Raw genomic sequence first — 17,722 nt, forward strand, 5'->3', positions numbered from 1 at the left:
CCTCTTATAACCAGTATGATCCTGTGTCTCTTTGATGAGCTGTTTTTCTGAAGTGCTTGGCTTAAATTTCTCATTTGGTATTTGTAACCACCTCTGGGTGATTACTGACTTAGTTATACTTAGAAGCTACACTAGTAAGCCCAGAAGTTTTCAATGATAGTAATAGTGTTACATTGTTTAGAGAGGAAAAAAATGATGTTGATATCTGCAGGGTCTTTGCCCAACCATGGAAGGCTGAGCTGGGTCCTAGGATGGGTAAGTGAGCTGCTCATCCATTCCCCAGCCTCCCGAGATCCCGGAGACAATCAGTTGCAGTGGGGAGCCTAGTCAAGCAGGAACTTGTTTATTGTCCCACAGCAAGTACCTTTTAAAGCAAAAAAACCCCACAGAATGGAGAAAACAGCCAGCCAATGGTTTTACAGATCAGCCTATCATGCTCCTAGATACCCTATGATCTATCTTGTGAACACAGCTGTTCATGCAGTGACCTCATCTGGTTCGACCTAGGCAACCAATCATCTTTTTTTGTAAACAACTCAGAACTTGCCCTTCTGACTTCCCCTCAGTGCTGTCTTTGACTGACTCATATGCCTTACAGATATCTACTTCTAACAACAGTATATCTGTCGCACCTGCTGTGCGGCCTGCATCCGAGAATGTAGCATGTAGCGAGGTGGTCGGGATAGATGACACAGAGACCGGTCGGTTGCTTTAAGAAAACTTTATGCTTCCCAAGTCAGCTTAGGAGGAGACCCCAGTCTGCTTAGGAGAGAGCTCTCAGGAGAAGTCTCTCTAAGAAAAAGGAGCTTCCCTTTTTAAGGACTTCTGCCATTCATCTACATACCATTCTTTCCAGACTTCTCACCCTCCTGGCTGGTGGTTTAATCTCAGGCCCCAGAATCAGGGAGACACCGCAGGGAAACAGGAAGAGGCATCTAGCCATAGGGCGTGTGAAAGGCATGGTATCTCAGTGAGCGAGCCCTTATCTGAGCCCTATCAAGAGCTTTATAGCACTGAATTGTTTTCAGTAAACATTACACAGCTGCCTGCTCCCAGGCCGAAGGGGAAGTGGGTTTCTGCTCAAGGTCTGGTGTCCCCACATATATCTGTGCCCACGTAGATATAATTAATAAGTAGAACTAATTTTAAGAATTGCAGATGTACTTGGGAATAGTGGTGAGTGCTTTTGGTCCCAGAATTCAGGAGGCAGAGGCAGGTGGATTACATTGAGAGACTCTCAAAAACAAACAAACAAACACATAAAATCTAACACATTGAGAGAAAAAAGAATTACAGCTGTGACCAAGAAATGGTATACCTTCAAAGCAGGGAAGGCATGCTATAATTTTATGTATAAAGATTCCTACCCTCACCCCCAAAAAAATATAGTAGGGAAATTTTGATGATATAAAAGGTGCTATATAGATTTTCTTTCCTTCTAAATAATTAAACATTTTATAGTAAAGTTGTTAATGCAACTTATGTAGTACACATGTATTCTATGTAATCATTTACAGTATTAGATACTTTTCAAGTTAGTGTTTTTACAAATATGATCAATACTCAGTTATCTGGTAGTACGTTAATTCATTTTAGTTTGACTGAAATTCTGACCTAGCCAGAACTTGGGAAAAATTCAACTTCAATGCCAGTTTTGTATTAAAAGGTGGTTAGTGACTTAAGCCAAGCTGCTGTGAGCCTCTCTGAATAGGATAGAGATAGACTTGGAGAGCTGCCTCTTCACACATCTCTTGCCAGGTCTGCTCCAGGCTTGGCTCTTCTCCTTTATCCTAGAGTGTACAATCAAGACTGATGGATGGATTTTGAGCTGACTGTACCTTTGTCTTAAACATGTATTTCCATGACCAGCTCTTACTGAAAACTGACTCCTTATTTTGCCATTTTGCTTTTATTAAATTCCCTCTGCCTTTCCCTTTGAAATATTAATAATGTCTTCATTACCTCAGAGAAAATCAGTGAAACTTTTATCTCATTCTCTTTACAGTATGGATTATAATCTTGATTGTATTTTAGCTGGAGGGTTTTTAAGTCATCTAGCCTGCTAAATATGTCAGTGACCATGTCTTTACCATAGCAACCTTGTTTAGAACAGACTTCAGACAGTTACTAAGGGTGGTGAGATAGAGAGTGAATAATTGCTAAAGAAGACCTTAATTTTCTTTTTCACCATTCCCATTTTGCCTCTTGAAGTAGGAGAGAGTCTACATACTGATATGGGCTTCCCCTAAATTGAATTAATTAAGATATGTTTTCAAGTTATAGCAGTCAACCGGTTGTTTTGTTGTGTGTGTGTGTGTTTTTTTATTTTATTTTCTGAGACAGGGTTTCTCTGTGGAACAGCCCTGGCTACCCTGGAACTCACTTTGTAGACCAGGCTAGCCTCAAACTCACAGATATATCCCTGCCTCTGTCTCCTGAGTGCTGGGATTAAAGGCAACTCACATATATTTACCTGCCTTTCTCTCCAGTGCTGGGATTAAAGGCATATGCCACCATGCCCAACGCAACTGGTATTTTTATTATACTGATGTGTATCTTTTCTTTTCCTGGATATATATTTTAAATTTCTCAATTATAACATAAAATATTTTTATTTATAATCCATTCAAAATGAATGATTATGTTTGGTACATTATGAAACTATCTATATGTGATACTGCTTGTTAAATGTAATGAATACATTTTATCTGTGAATACCAAAAAGTCTGACTGCTTGCGTTTGAATTGAGTACTAAATGGAGATCTAATTGTCTGGAGAATGTATTACTTTGCTATGTTTTATTCTTATAGAAACACATGGGTGAGATGAAACTACAACTTGAAACTGTCATCACTGAAAATGAAAGGTAAATCAATAGCCAGTTGGTCTTTTGTTGCTCCACATAACATATATTTTTGTTCTTTGATACAGAGTACAGTGGTTTAGCATGCAGACTCCTAGGCTTGAATTTCTGTTGACTATTTGCTTCATAAACTGTGACTTTAAACAAGTTATTTAACTTCTTTCCTTTGGAACTTTCTTGCCTATAAATTGCAACTAATAAAATAATCTTTTTCTTCTTTTTCTTTACTTACTATTATTATAAGGGTTTTTTGTGTGTGTATGTGTGTGTGTGTGTGTGTGTGTGTGAGAGAGAGAGAGAGAGAGAGAGAGAGAGAGAGAGAGAGAGAGAGGGAGAGGGAGAGGGAGAGAGAGAGAGAGAAACAAACTTACTGAGTTTATTTAGTGCCACTCGCCACTCTCATATGTATTTTTTAGGACAGACTACATGGTATTGGGTAACCACTAATTTTGTCTCTCTCAGTAATTAGTCCTTAATTGCTTATAGTTCTTCCTCTAAGGGTAAAGCCTTGTTAGGTTTCCCCTTGTCATAGTCTTGTCAACCAATGTCATTGTTCAGATCTTTGTTTAGGTTACCATGTTGTTGAGACTTCTTTCTCTGACTTGTGCAGCAGATGTCCTGTTCCTTGGCTCTTAAAATCTTTTTGCTTCCTTTTCCTTTGTTCCCTGAGTCTCAGATATTGGGGTAGTATTATAGAATATGGCTGGGCACCTCATAGTCAGTTTACTGTATTTGTCCAAAATGTGTATTGCTTTCAGCAATAGAGACATAACTCCAAAGTCTGTGGAGCAACTAAAGGACAATGCCAGTAGCCTATGTTGTTGAGATAGGATGTCCTTTGGACTCCCTGACCAAGGTCTCGAAAGGAGTAGTCTCATGCTTGATACTGAGGTTTTTGTTAGACTATAACAAAAGAACAATTTTTCACGGGCTCATCGTAAGAAATAAAGTAATAGCTTGAAATAAGGCCCATAAATATGTTACAAATATAGGTAGTGTAAAAATATGTGTAGTAGGAAACATACTGATTGAATACAAACAACAAGCTTAAAAGCTAAAACTTTGATTTCTCTATCTATGATTTCCTTCTAGTTCCCATCCTCATTCCCTCTACAAAAAGTAAACACTATATTGAATTCTGCTTAATAATATATTGTTTAGGTTTGCATTTTAAAATTATCATTCAGTATTTTAGAACTTAATTCTTCACTATCATGTACAGGTATGAAAATTTCAAGATATGAAATTGCCAAGTTGTAGGTTTATAATTTGTATGTCAACTTAATTTATAAGTTGTCTATATTAGCTGGTTTATGTTCTTACCAGTGGCATTTTTTAATGTATATAGATCTATATTTCCAGCAGTAACTCTAATTAAACTTCTTAAATACTATTATTTTTGCTGTTAAGTAATTACTTCTTGTGATTTAATTTACATTTTCTAAATACCGATATGCTTGTCATGAAATGTTTATTCTTTTTTATATACTTTTCTCATGAAATGTTTATTCATCTCATTTCTCAATTTTTATTTTTCCTACTAAGATATGTCCATCTCTTTTTTTAATAATTTATTTTTATTTTGTATGCATTTGTATTTTGCCTGCATGTGATGAGGAGTGAGGGTGTCGGGTTCACTAGAAATGAAGTTACAGACAGTTGTAACCTGCCATGTGCTTGCTGGAAATTAAACCCAGGTCCTTTGGAAGAGTAGTCAGTGCTCTTAATCACTGAGCCATCTCTCTAGTCCTCATGTCCATCTCTTTTAATTACCTCCTTTAGTAGAATTTTAATCTTTCCTGCACCATCTATGAGGATATCATGGATATATAGCTTTAGAGTTTCAGGTACTTTATAGATCCAGACACGTAAAATGTAAATAAGAGTGCCAGTTGTCCATTGCAACATTCTAGATAATAATATCTATTCCCAGATTGTGATGTCCTTAATGAAATAAGTTTCTCTTTTCTTATTTAAATTTTAAGGTAATGGAGTCCCTCCCTCTTTTCCTATGGTTACTTTATTTTGTCTCTCCACTAGTGTGTCCTCTCTCAGCTTGTCAAAGAGAATTTTAAAACATGTTTATCAAGAATTGAGTTCCTAAGAAACTAGAAACTGTAGAAATTTTATATATGTTATGTTGTTGACTTGTAACTAAACCAAAAATAACATGGCCATTGGGGGTGGGAGGAAATGTCCCTAAATTCATTCAATGCATGGACTCCTAAAGTTTGACTTTCTTTTGTTCGTATTCTTCCATATTATATAGTACTTTATGTTTTATTTCTCTGTTCATTTTAATGTATTTGTATTTAATGTCGTTCTGGTTTATTTCCTATTGCTGTGTTAAACACCATAAGCTAAAACAAATTGGGGAGGAAAGAGTTTGACTATAGCTCATAGTCCCATCATTAGAGGAAACACTCAGGTAGTTCAGAGACCCTGGAGGAGGGCTTCCGATGGTGTGCTCAGTCTACTGTCTTCTACTACCTAGGACCACCTGCCAGGGGTGGTGCTGCTCACAGTGGGCTGCCTCACAAGCTTGCTTAGAGGCCAGTCTGGTGGAGGCATTTTCTCAATTGAGGGTCCCTCTTCCCAGATGACCTCAGCTTCTGTCAAGTTGACAAAAAACTAACCAGCACACCTTCTTTAGAATTTTGTAAAGTTCCTATGAAACTTTAACTTAACTTTAACTATAGTATCATTATCTCTCTTTAAAGCTCTGCTTGCCAACTTTATGCCTCTGCCCCCTCTCAGGATCAGTTTATGCAGCCCAAAGATTCTTGGGTGTGTCCAATGGAGCTTGGTTGACTTACCAGGGGATACACACTTAAAAGACGATTGTTTAACCATGAGCTTAGATTTCAGAGATTTGGCAAGACTAAGAAAGAAAAGGTGGTAAAAGACATTTGTTGAACTGCTAACAGAAATCTAGAACCATCTGTCTTTTGAGTTAGTGTTAAGTGAAACAGTTATATAGTCAGTCATTCATAGTTAATCTTCTTTCCCAACATGACTGGATTTAGAATCACCTGAAGACATATTCTTTAAGGGTTTGCATATAAAGGCTTTTCCAGAGAGGGACACACTGAATGTGTACAGTAACATCCCATGAGTTCTGGACTAAATAAAGAGGGAAAGCTAGAAATCCAGATGAGTGCTAGCATTCCCATTACTTTGCTTTCTCTGATCTACTTAGAGTTGAGCACTTAGCCTTATACTTACTGTGCCTTCTCCATTGTAGTGTGGTATCTATATGTCATGAGGCAGAATTAAACTATTCCTCCCTTAAGATCCTCTTGTCAGGTTAAGATCCTTCTGTCATGTATTTGGTCACAATACCAATAAAAGTAAATACTCACTAATATTTGAGTGCCTATTAAATGTTGGGCATTTCCAGCTATTCTTTCTCACCCAGCACAATTCCTTCCTCTTCGCAAGTAGGCTTTCCTATTTTTTTTTTGCCTTCTGTATGTCTTTAAAAGTAAATTTAACCTGAAATATTATGGTGATCTCAGGGTCCATCCATTTTGTTCCTTGAAGCTGAGTAAAATTCAGTTCATGTGCCATCTGCTGATATATATATATATATATATATATATATATATATATAGAATGTGAGTTGATTCCACAACTTCGATGTTGTGAATATTGCCACAGTAGAAATGGATATGCACATATAATATCTGTTGTATGCTGATTTAGATCCCGTCAAAGTATATCCCCAGGAGTGGTATAGATGCATCATACTATAGTTCTGTTTTCAGCTTCAATAGTGGTTGCACTAAGTTGCATTCTTAACATGCTTGCCAACATTTAAAAAAGGAACCCTGTCTCAAAAAGAAACAGAAAAAGAAAATATCCAAATTTTTATTCACATAGATTTAATGTGAATTTTTTCACTTAAATGACTGTTGTATGAACAATTATGTTTGACCCATGTTGATTTAATGACTCCCCCCAATTGGTAACTGTACTGTTATTAAAATGAGTATAATGTTAACTGCTTATCGCAAAGGTTGCACAGTAAATTAAAAGATGCTGTTGAAAAGCAATTGGAAGCCCTTCCCTTTGGCACAGGGATAGGAAATGACATCTGTGCAGATGATGAGATTGTGAAGAACCTCCAGGAACAGTTGCAACTAGCCATTGAAGTAAGTGACATACTATTTTTATTTAATAAGTTTAAAGTCTTCAAAATATGTGTTAATCTTTACATTCTTATTTTTGGATATTATAATTACATCATTTCTCCCTTCTCGTTTCTACTCCAAACCCTCAAAAACACTCTTCCTTGCTCTTTCAAATTCATGACCTTTTTCATTAATTGTTGTTGCATATATATACATGTACACTCTGAATATAATCTGTTCAATCTGTATAATGTCACTTGTATTTTCGATTTCAGGACTGACATTTTGGTACAGAACAGCATAACAAAATTTATAGCACCTGATTTTTCTGACTTAAAACTTGTAGTAAATGCTCTTAGCATTGGTGGCGCACGCCTTTAATGCCAGCACTCGGGAAGCAGAGGCAGACGGATCTCTGTGAGTTCGAGACCAGCCTGGACTACCAAGCGAGTTCCAGGACAGCCTCCAAAGCCACAGAGAAACCCTGTCTTGAAAAACCAAAAAAAAAAAAAAACAAAAAAACAAAAAAACCTTGTAGTAAATGCTCTTACTGTTATAAATACAGCTTCAAATATATTTCAATTGAATCATATATCATTTGAACAATTTTCGTCCTTTCAGAAAAATTAATGTTAAAAGAAAATTCTAAAGAAAGGAGTAATCAATGATTTAGTTTCCTTATATTGACATGTTTTTTGTTTCCTTCTGATATCATTTTCAATTTTCAAAGATGTAACATAATTATTATATATTCTCTGGCTTTTCCTTCATGGTTTTTGAAATTTCTTTTATTCTGTGTCCTGTGCAATTCATTTTTCATTGTTACAATTTTTGTGAATTTGTACATAAGGGAGCTTTATTTCACTTTATAATTTTAGATCTCTGCATTTCAGGTCATTTGTATGTTTTCTTAGTGCATGTTATACTTAGTAATCACTTGATAAAAACTTAAAGTCCTGTATTCTGAAAGCATACTCAGTATAGATCAAAATTGCCTATCTTTTAGCTCTACCTTCTCAGGAATACAACAGGTAATTCCCTAGTCTTCACTAGATAAAGAATGTATAGTTAATTTTCCCTCATTGTGATCATGTGCAATGGCCAAAAACAGCTTGAAAGGATTTTTTTTTTTTTTTGGCATATGGTTCCAGAGAATTCAGACTACATAATGGGGAAGCCATGGAGGCCATCAGCAGAAACAGAAAGATGAGAGATCTCATCTCTTCTCATCTACACACAGGAATCAGAGACAGCAACCTAGAAGTGGGACAAAGATACAGAGCTTCAAAAACCCGCCCCAATTATGACTTCCTCTAATAAGGCCCATCTCCTAAAGTTTCTATAACCTCCCTAAACAGCATCCCAACTGAGGACCCAGAGTCCAAAGACAGGTGCCTACTGGGATATTGATCATTCCAGTAACAACAAAGAGAAAACGTTTTTGTTTTGTTTTCCAATCTTAGTCAAAACTTGGTAAGAACCCTTAGACAGTTTACTGTTTGTATGGTCTCAGAGGGTTAAGTTAGCATTTCTTAGCCTTTTGGTTTCAAGACTCTACGTGAACCACCTACCTTATTTAAGTACCTGAAAGTACTTTTTTGTGAATTATATCTATTAGTCTATTATACATTAACAATTTTATTTTTTGAATAGTGATATAAGCATACTTTGTACCAGCCTTCAGCACAGGAATGACATAGCATATACTTTAGAAAATTCCATGGTGATAGATGAGAGCACATAGTAAATGGCTTCCTGTTGTTATAAACATAATTTTCATTTCAAAATCTCCTGAAGATCTTAAACCCTGAGTTGGTAAGACTGTATTCAAAAGTTAATTGATTAATTAAAAAAATCTCATCCGCGTTGGTGGCACACGCCTTTAATCCCAGCACTCGGGAGACAGAGGCAGGCGGATCTCTGTGAGTTCGAGGCCAGGCTGGTCTACAGAGCAAGTTCCAGGACAGCCTCCAAAACAATACAGAGAAATCCTGTCTCGAAAAACCAAAAAAAAAAAAAACCAAAAATCTCACTGTAAAATGTCAAGTAAAATAGTGTTACATTATGTGTAACACATAACAAATCATATGATTATAATTTTGTTTAAAAAAACTTAAAAATTGTATCCCGGGAAGCACATTTATAAAAAAAAATGTATAGACATGAACAGAGTCAACATTTATAAAGATTATTATATTCAAATAGTAGTATTTATTAGCAGGGCTAATACCTAAACTTCTAAGTAGTTCTTTATTGCTCTTATTTTCCATATTTTCCTAATTTCTACAATAAGCACTACAATAAGTACAATAAACTCTTTACAATCAGAAAGTCATACTGTACTTTCTCAGAATGACTTTTCTCCTTTAGTAATGTCAAGACTTAATTTGCACTTTTTGTAGAAAAAGTAGTTTTTATTAATATGTATTGCTGATAACATTAATTTTAGTTATTAAATATAAAATTTCAAAACAAGAAAATTTTAGTTTTTAAATTTGTTCTCTAAAGTACTGTTAAGACTTTTAAATTGTGAATATCATTATAGTACAGTCAGCATGCCACATAACAACCTTTCTGTCACTGATGAACTACAGTGTTATTCCTGTGAGTGCATCACCTAGTGATGATTGTAGTCATTGTAGCTTGTGTTAAGTATGTCTGCTATGGTCACATAATGGTTAAACTCCCTAATAGTACATTTCTCTGAAAGTGTTCCCATCATTAAACAATGCATGACTACCATCTTTATATACATTCTGGCTTTACTTTGTAACTTTACAAGAACCCATTTGCAAAAGAATATGATCCATTTATACTATCATTAAATAGCCTGCTGATACTTTAATAAACTATTTTTTTTTGTTTGATAGGAGAGAACTAGGGGTCTGGAACTCTGGCAGACTGCTTCTCAGGAGTTGGAAAATGTACGGAAACTCTACCAGGAACATATGACTGAAGCCCAGATTCATGTATTTGAAAATCGAAAGCAAAAGGTGAACCTAAGTTTCACGATTTTCTTAAATATCAGTGAGGAAATCATAAAAATTATGAAAAAAACTGTTTTGAGAAGAAATTTCTAAATTTTATGTTTTTTAATTAATTAATTAACAAATATATCTCAGAATCTTTTAAACATATAAGTAATCAAAGAACTGCTTCAGTGCATGTTGGGTTTGTTTGTTTGTTTGTTTGGTTTGGTTTTCTCAAGACAGGGTTTCTCTGTTCAGCTTTGGAACTTGTCCTGGAACTCACTCTGTAGACCAGGCTGGCCTTAAACTCACAGAAATCCACCTATGAGCCTCTGCCTTCAGAGTGCTGGGATGAAAGGCATGCACCACCACCACTCGGCTGCATGTCACGTTTTTAATGTGATTAGAAATAAAAGGTGTATTAGTTTGGGGAAGAAATATAAGGTTTTTTATATAAATTGACTCCAAAAGTCAATTTATAAAAAACAAAAATTGTTTATTGAGTTGCAGTAAATGAAGAAACTTGCTCAAATACAGTGACAACACTGTCAAATAGCAATATTCACACTATTAAATGTGATCTATTACTAAAATAGATGTCTAATATGTTGACTATAAATTAATTATTATATGGTTTTATCATAGAAAGAAACCTTATTAGTTATTGAAGACGTCTTTCTGTCTAAAACAAGAGTGTTTTTACGTTGGGTGTCTAGCTTTTGCTTTATACCTCTATTAACAAAACTATAAATAATACTTCATCTCTATTTCCCTGCTTGCCTGTTAATCATTACTTTTGTTATCTAACATGTTAACAACCAGTTCTAACTTTGTTATTTGTTCAAGTAATGTTTTAAAAGACCATATGACCTGATCAAATGATTTTAAATTACAAAATATGGGGACTTTACAAGAGTAGCACAATAACCACAGTGGATCCTTTGCACAGTTTATCTTACTCATTTTGGATAGGTTTGAATGTGTGGTTTCCAGTGTCATGCATATTCTCTCTAGCTTTTGAAATTTCTAGTCACTTAACAAATGTTTGTAAATGCAGGCCTTTTATATTTAAGATAGTATTTACCAGTGCATAAATTTATACAAATGATTTTTTACATAAAACATAAATCATTAGTATCACATTGACTCCTTTTAAATTATTTTTGTTTATTTTTTGTTTTTTGAGTCAGGGTTTCTCTGAGTAGCTTTGTAGACCAGGCTGTCCTCGAATCTCAGAGATCTGCCTGCCTCTGCCTCCTGAGTGCTGAGATTAAAGGTGTGCACCACCACTGCTTAGCTAAATTTATGATCAGTAAAAGTTTTTTCTTATTTATTTGACTACTAATCCACATAATAGAAGATATAATGTTGATGTTATACAAATTTAAGGATCTGATTTTGGACCTCAGTTTTATTTAAAGTATGGACTACAAACAAAATACTGTGGACTCACCTTACTTTCCTATTAGGATCAGCTGAATAATTTTCAACAACTAACCAAGAAACTTCATGTTGCTAATGAGAACATAGAAATGGTAAGTGGAAATAACCATTTCCTGTACCTAATTTTTATATTAGAAACGGTAACTATATTTATTTATGCTTATTCACATCAAAGTAAAAATCATGGTGTATTTATTGAAACATGTAGACAGTATCTTTTCTGATCTTCTTATATATTTAGTAGCTGACCATACTTCACAGTACCCTTTGAAGACATAACCAACATGTATTTGAATTGAATCCTAATTGGAAAACTCTCAGGGTATTTGCAATATCACTAAAAAATACAGGAATCTAGACCATCAGGTCCTCAAAAGTAATACACACCCCTAATCTTTATTGTTTCTTATTACACACAGACAGAAATGTGATAAGAATAGCATAACTCTTTGTCAAAAGAACGAATTGCTTCTTTGAGAAAATTAAATTAAGAACTATCTGTAAATTAACTGTCAATATTAACCATAATATATATAAATTTCCCTACATTTTTCTAAAACAAATATAATCCACCTTTTAGTTCTACTTAGTCTCTTTTAATTCTCAAATTTTCCTTTTGCTTTCCTTACCTCCTTGGAATTTTATTTTTACTCATTGTTGAGTAATAGAATTATAGCACTCCAGGTGATCCCTCCCTTTGCTTTTCATTCTTCCCTAGTTACTCTGCTAATTCTTGCTAATACCTAAACAATATCTATACCTAAGAGTAGTTATGTCATCAAAAGTAAGTCATCCCATTTTATTGCACTATTTTATTATCCTTGAATCGAATGTCTCCTACTTATACTAACATTTAGGACCTCCTTGTTTGTGTTATTTTTGAGACATAGGCTCATACTGTCTTCTGCTAGCCTGCATTTACCCAGGCTGGCTTCAGTCTCCTGACAGTCCTCCTGCCTCACTTTCGCTAGTATTGGGATTGTAGACATGAACCACCACACCTGGCTAATATTTGGGATTTCTAATTATAGGTTGTGTGTCTGTGTGGGTTTTTTTTTACAATATATTTCTGAGGAGTCTTAAAATTTAAGTGAAATGTACCAAAACAAAAGGATTGCTGAGTTCTGTAATTAAGACAGGCTTATAATAATATATTTCAACATGGAAACTAGTACTTTAACCTAATGTAACAATTATTTATCATTTGTCTCAATGTATCTACCAGAAGTGTAAGAATTATATAATCCCTTGGTATTCCTACTACAGATACCTCATTGTTTCAATAACCCCTAAATATTTTTAATGAAAGTCATAGGCAAAGTATGTTTGAGTATTCATGGGGTGGTACTGTTAAGTCTGGCATTCATAAGACACAGGCAAAGGTAGACCATGCTTGTCTACATAGTGAGATATAACCCTGTCATTATAAAAAGGAAAAATTCATAGTGTCAGACAATAACTACAGTTTTCTTAATGTATACAGTGGATGCCAATTAAGCAGTAAACAAGGCTGTCATGAAACAACTGTGTACAAATCAAAGAACATTAAGAGCTTAGTTGCAGGAGCAAAGCTGAGTCAAGATAAAAACAAAATGGAGAGTCCCTATAAAAGGCAAGCAGTTCCCATTTAAAAAGGTCATTTACTAGGCTCTTGTAGATGCACAATAAAGTAAGTAGTATAGAATAAATAAAGACACTGGAGGACACTGACACTGGAGGAAGGTGTCAGAGTAGAAAGACCTGACTCCTTTCTCCACAAACACATTGATCCAGCAATCCAGAATCCACTGAAAAGTTCCTGCATCCCAGAAGAGGATAAAACCAGGCACAGTAAAATCAGTGGGTTGGTTTTGTTTTTTGTTATTATAGGCGTGGTTCCCAGTGTAGCACCAGAGGAAATAAGAGATTGGTGTGCACATCTAGAGCCTCAGTCTCAAAAGATGACTTCCATCATGTTTCTCCTGGAGTTCTTAACAATTCCTAGACAGTTTAGCCTCTGTTCGGAGAATGGCAGTGTGGTGCTGCTGGTACTAGTAGATGCCATTGGTTCTGTCCCATCACCTTACTCATTACCAGCTAGTGAATGAAAGCTCATCTGTGACCTCCTCCTGCGGGAAAGAACAGATCTTTGCATCCAACACCCTATCTTCTTAGGGCTTTCCAGAAATGTGTCAATCTTGTTAGTCTTGGTGCTCTGTTCAGCCTTGGGGAATAAAGAGGTTATGACATAGATTGATGCATGCCAGAGTGTTGCCCTTATAACAGAGCAAGTACACAAAAGCTATTGCTGCTACTCTCTCTAAGGGGTGGAAAATAATCCAGGACACCTCCCTGACCTATGACCAGCTAATTGATGGTGGTTCTCTTTTGTAAGGTGTCAGTCTTTGGAGCCCAGGAGGATTTCAGTTACTTTCATGTCTAAAAACCACTACAGTCACCCCAAAAAGTGAAAAAACGAAGTTGTTTCATAGGAACCACATAAAACTTCAGAAATCAGCCCTAAATAAAGGAGATGGGGTTTATATCTCTGTCTGTCTGTCTCTTTCTCTTCCTTTCTTTCTTTCTTTCTCTCTCTCTCTCTCTCTCTCTCTCTCTCTCTCTCTCTCTCTCTCTCTCTTTCTTTCTCTGTTAGATAGAGAATATAATAGTAACTGTTATTAAGATACTGAGGTCAGTGAAAAACATTCATGAAATGTGGACTTTAAACAAAGAAAACATTTAAAGAGAGGAATTAAAATCTTAATAAGTCAAATTAAAATATAGAATCAGGAATTGAAGATAAGGTATAGAACTAATTCCTGGTAACAGTTAGAGATAATTAAAAAAACAATTACCACAGTTTTCAATAGCTAACAAAACTGAAGAATTTTAAGGGCAAAAGAAGGAGCTGGGTTTAAAAAAGCAAAGAGATGTATAAAACATGTTCACTATAGCAGAAAATTTCCCAAATCTACAAAAAGATATAGCAATCCGAGAATAGGAACCATTAAGAACTCCAAATAGGACCAGAAAGAATGTCTTCTTGTCACATTATGGTTACAAGAGTACAGAACAAAAACAAAATAGTGAAAGCTATAAGAGTGAAATCCCAAGTTGCTCCTAAAGGCAAACCCACTAGAATTACATCAGACCTTTCTTCTCAGGAGGAACTCTAAGCCAAGAAAACATGGGATGATTTATTTCAATCTCTTAGAGTAAATAACTGCCAACTAAGAATATCATATCCAAAATGTTATTTAAAATCAGTGAGAAATAAAGACCTTCCAAGATGAACACAACTGAAAGCAGCACATGACTACTAAGCACTGAGGAATATATTTCAAAGATTCCAAAGCTGAAATGTAGAGTAGAGAAACATGAAACCTAAGAATAAATTTTCATGAGGAACGGTGAACAAATAAGAATTAGCAACAAATTTTGCATGTTCGACTTAGGAAAAAACAGTCCTCTAGGATTAACAGCAGCAAAAACTCATATGTGCAGTGCATACTTCAAGTCAAAACTATTCTGAAGAGGTAAAGAAACCAACCCATAAAGAAATGCAACTGCCATTTATATATATGCAACAAATGTTGGTACATCCAGTTTCAAAAATAAACTTCAATCTGGATAAAGGAATGTAATAATAGTGGGTAATATCAGTACTCCACTCGATATTAGTAGTAGATCATCCAGATGAAAAAGTTAATACAAACTCCAGACTGAAATTATACAAGGAGCCAAATAGACTTAACAGATATCCCCTAGATGAATAGCTATAGTTGATTGAAAGCAACTTAAAGAAGAATTTGTCTTTCCCAGACATGAGTACCCTAAATGGTTATTCAGTCACAAGTGGCCATTCCTAAAAGAATATACATATAATCAAGAGTAAATCAACTCATTATATTGCACTTACACACACATACATACATATACACACAATAATAAAGAATGAGAGACCTTGAATTTGAAAGGGATATACAGGATAGAATACAGGAGGGGTGGGGAAAGAGAGGAAATTATGTCATATTTTTATTTTAAAGGGGATTATAGAGTTGTAAAAGAGTGAAGGGGAGAATAGACAAATTATAAAAGATTGGATAAATCTGATTGAAGCACTTTTTGTACATGTAGATGTCATAATGAAACCCATTATTTTATACAATTAGCATACATAATGAAAATAAAAATGCAAATAAGCTGGGCACAGATGAATATTCCTGTAATCCTAACACTCTGGAAGCAGTCAGAATGATGGAAAGTTTGAGACCAATCTGGGCTATATAACAAGACTCTGTCAAGTGTTTTTTTTTTTTTAAGTTGACCTTAAAATAAAATAAATTGGGCCAGAAAGATGACTCAGTGGATAAATGTAGTTCTGCTAAGACTGAAGACCTGAGTCTAATTCCTGAGACCCATGTGGTAGAAGGTGAGAACAGATTCCCACAAGTTGGATTTGACCTCCAGGTACTGTGACTGTACCTTCTTCCAGTAAATACATGTCAGTTTTTAATAACCAGATTAATTAGTCATGTTCTGGAGCTTAATCCCAGTGATAGACTTAGTTTTTGTCCCACCCATGAACATAGAGATATACATTATTAATTACGTCAGTCCCATCAATATTGTTAGACTGTTTTACAAGATTCAACATTGATTCCATAACCTACAGCGTTTTTCAGTTTCCTACTTATGTAAATGAGTAAAAGATCATCCAGAGGAAGCCCTCAGACAGGGATTCAGAAGGTCAGGTAGTTTGGAGCAGGATCCACGGAAGTCAAGGTAAGGAAGGAAGAGACCCAAGGATACATTTTACCCTCAAAACAGGTAGTAATCAATGAGACTCTTACCTTAGTTTTTATTTTTGTATTTGTTTTTTGCTTATACACTTTATATCACCTTGGGAAATACAGTTCCTTAAATGTTCTAATACTGAATGTTTTTGATTTGTTCTTATGGCAGACTAACCAACACTTCCTGAAAACAGTAACTGAACAAAGCATGGAGATCGAGCAACTTCGAAAATGTCTTAGGTATTTTCAGGCATGAATTTTGTTTTTATTATTAATTATATCTGTTCAGGGAAACTTCCTCATAAAACCCTAGATTTTCCCAAGTGTTTTCTTCCTCCCATTTACTAAGCCTTTCCCAGAAACACTCTGTATATATGAGCATCAGCCATGAACAGAGAGAGACTGAAGCAGTCAGGAGGGAGGGAACCATAGCGTGTATAGGATAGTACAGCAGTGCTACAGCAGAAAACTAACTCCCTAGAAAAGTGCTACTGTTTATCTTTCATTAGACTTCTGGCTGAGGGAAGGAGCACAACAACCTGGTGTTTGTTTCTTAGCAGACAGTCACAGGAAGTACCACCAGATGAGTGGGGAACTGAGATTGGAAAGAGAAAGATGTACCTAGTACATATAGCCATTGACTTCCTGCCCAACTTTGCTTTCTGTTTCTATGAGAGAACTTCAGACTAAAAGCAATTTGGGAAAGAAAGTGCTTATTTTAAATGCTTCCCTTCCATGGCGCTGTCCATCACTGAGAGAAGTCAGGGCAGGGACTATTGCAGAGACCACGGAGGAATGTTGGTTACTGGCTTGCTGTCTCTGGCTTGCTCGACTACCTTTCTTACACAGCTAGGACCAACTGCACGGAAGTGGCTCTGTCCACACTGGACTGGGTCCTCCCACATCAGTTCTTAAACAAGAGAATTCCCCACATTTGGCTAAGGCCAATCTGGTAGAAGCAATTCCTTTATTTTCCCTCTTCTCAGATGACTCTTAAATTGTATCAAAGTTGATTAAAAGAAAAAGTAATAACATTTGTCATCCATGGAACACTGTACACTTATTTAGAGGAATAAGGGAAGCAGTGCTACATTTAGCTTTTAGGATTTAAGGTAGGATCCGGAGTGGAGGAGTGACATTGCTAGGGATCAAACCCAGAGCCTTGCAAACTCTAGGCAAGTCCTCTGCCAGTAAACTACATACTCAGAACTAATAATATGTAAAAAAAATATTTTAATATGAGTAATTTTATAGCAAGTAGATTTTTCTAATTTATTACAATGCAAAATCAGAATATTTGCTAGGCAGTGGTGGTACACGCCTTTAATCCCAGTGCTTGGGAGGCAGAAGCAGATGTATCTCTGAATTCAACACCAGCCTGGTCTACAAGAGCTAGTTCCAGGACAGGCTCCAAAGCTATGCAGAGAAACCCTGTCTTGAAAAACATAAATAAATAAATAAAATCAGAATATTCACTGTTAGTTGTCTAGAACTCAGTGGAAACTGCTACAATATAAAACCCCCCTTTCGATCGATAG

The 17,722-nt window shown here is 35.6% G+C and overlaps 1 protein-coding gene across 3 annotated transcripts in view; it reads left to right on the plus strand.

Annotated features, from left to right (window-relative positions):
- Sclt1 (sodium channel and clathrin linker 1) overlaps positions 1–17,722 on the plus strand; it is a 133,667-nt gene that overhangs the window by 17,460 nt on the left and 98,485 nt on the right. For 2 of the 3 annotated variants that reach the window (XM_021226894.2, XM_005069675.4), the window contains exons 5-9: positions 2,812–2,867; positions 6,883–7,018; positions 9,868–9,990; positions 11,436–11,501; positions 16,354–16,424. In XM_021226894.2, coding sequence (XP_021082553.1) covers positions 2,812–2,867; positions 6,883–7,018; positions 9,868–9,990; positions 11,436–11,501; positions 16,354–16,424 — 452 coding nt within the window. The remainder of the gene's footprint in view (positions 1–2,811; positions 2,868–6,882; positions 7,019–9,867; positions 9,991–11,435; positions 11,502–16,353; positions 16,425–17,722) is intronic. The other variant, XM_013113044.3, reaches the window with a different exon arrangement.

The sequence above is a fragment of the Mesocricetus auratus genome, unplaced genomic scaffold (assembly GCF_017639785.1).
Source record: "Mesocricetus auratus isolate SY011 unplaced genomic scaffold, BCM_Maur_2.0 Super-Scaffold_100011, whole genome shotgun sequence".
NCBI lineage: Eukaryota > Metazoa > Chordata > Mammalia > Rodentia > Cricetidae > Mesocricetus > Mesocricetus auratus.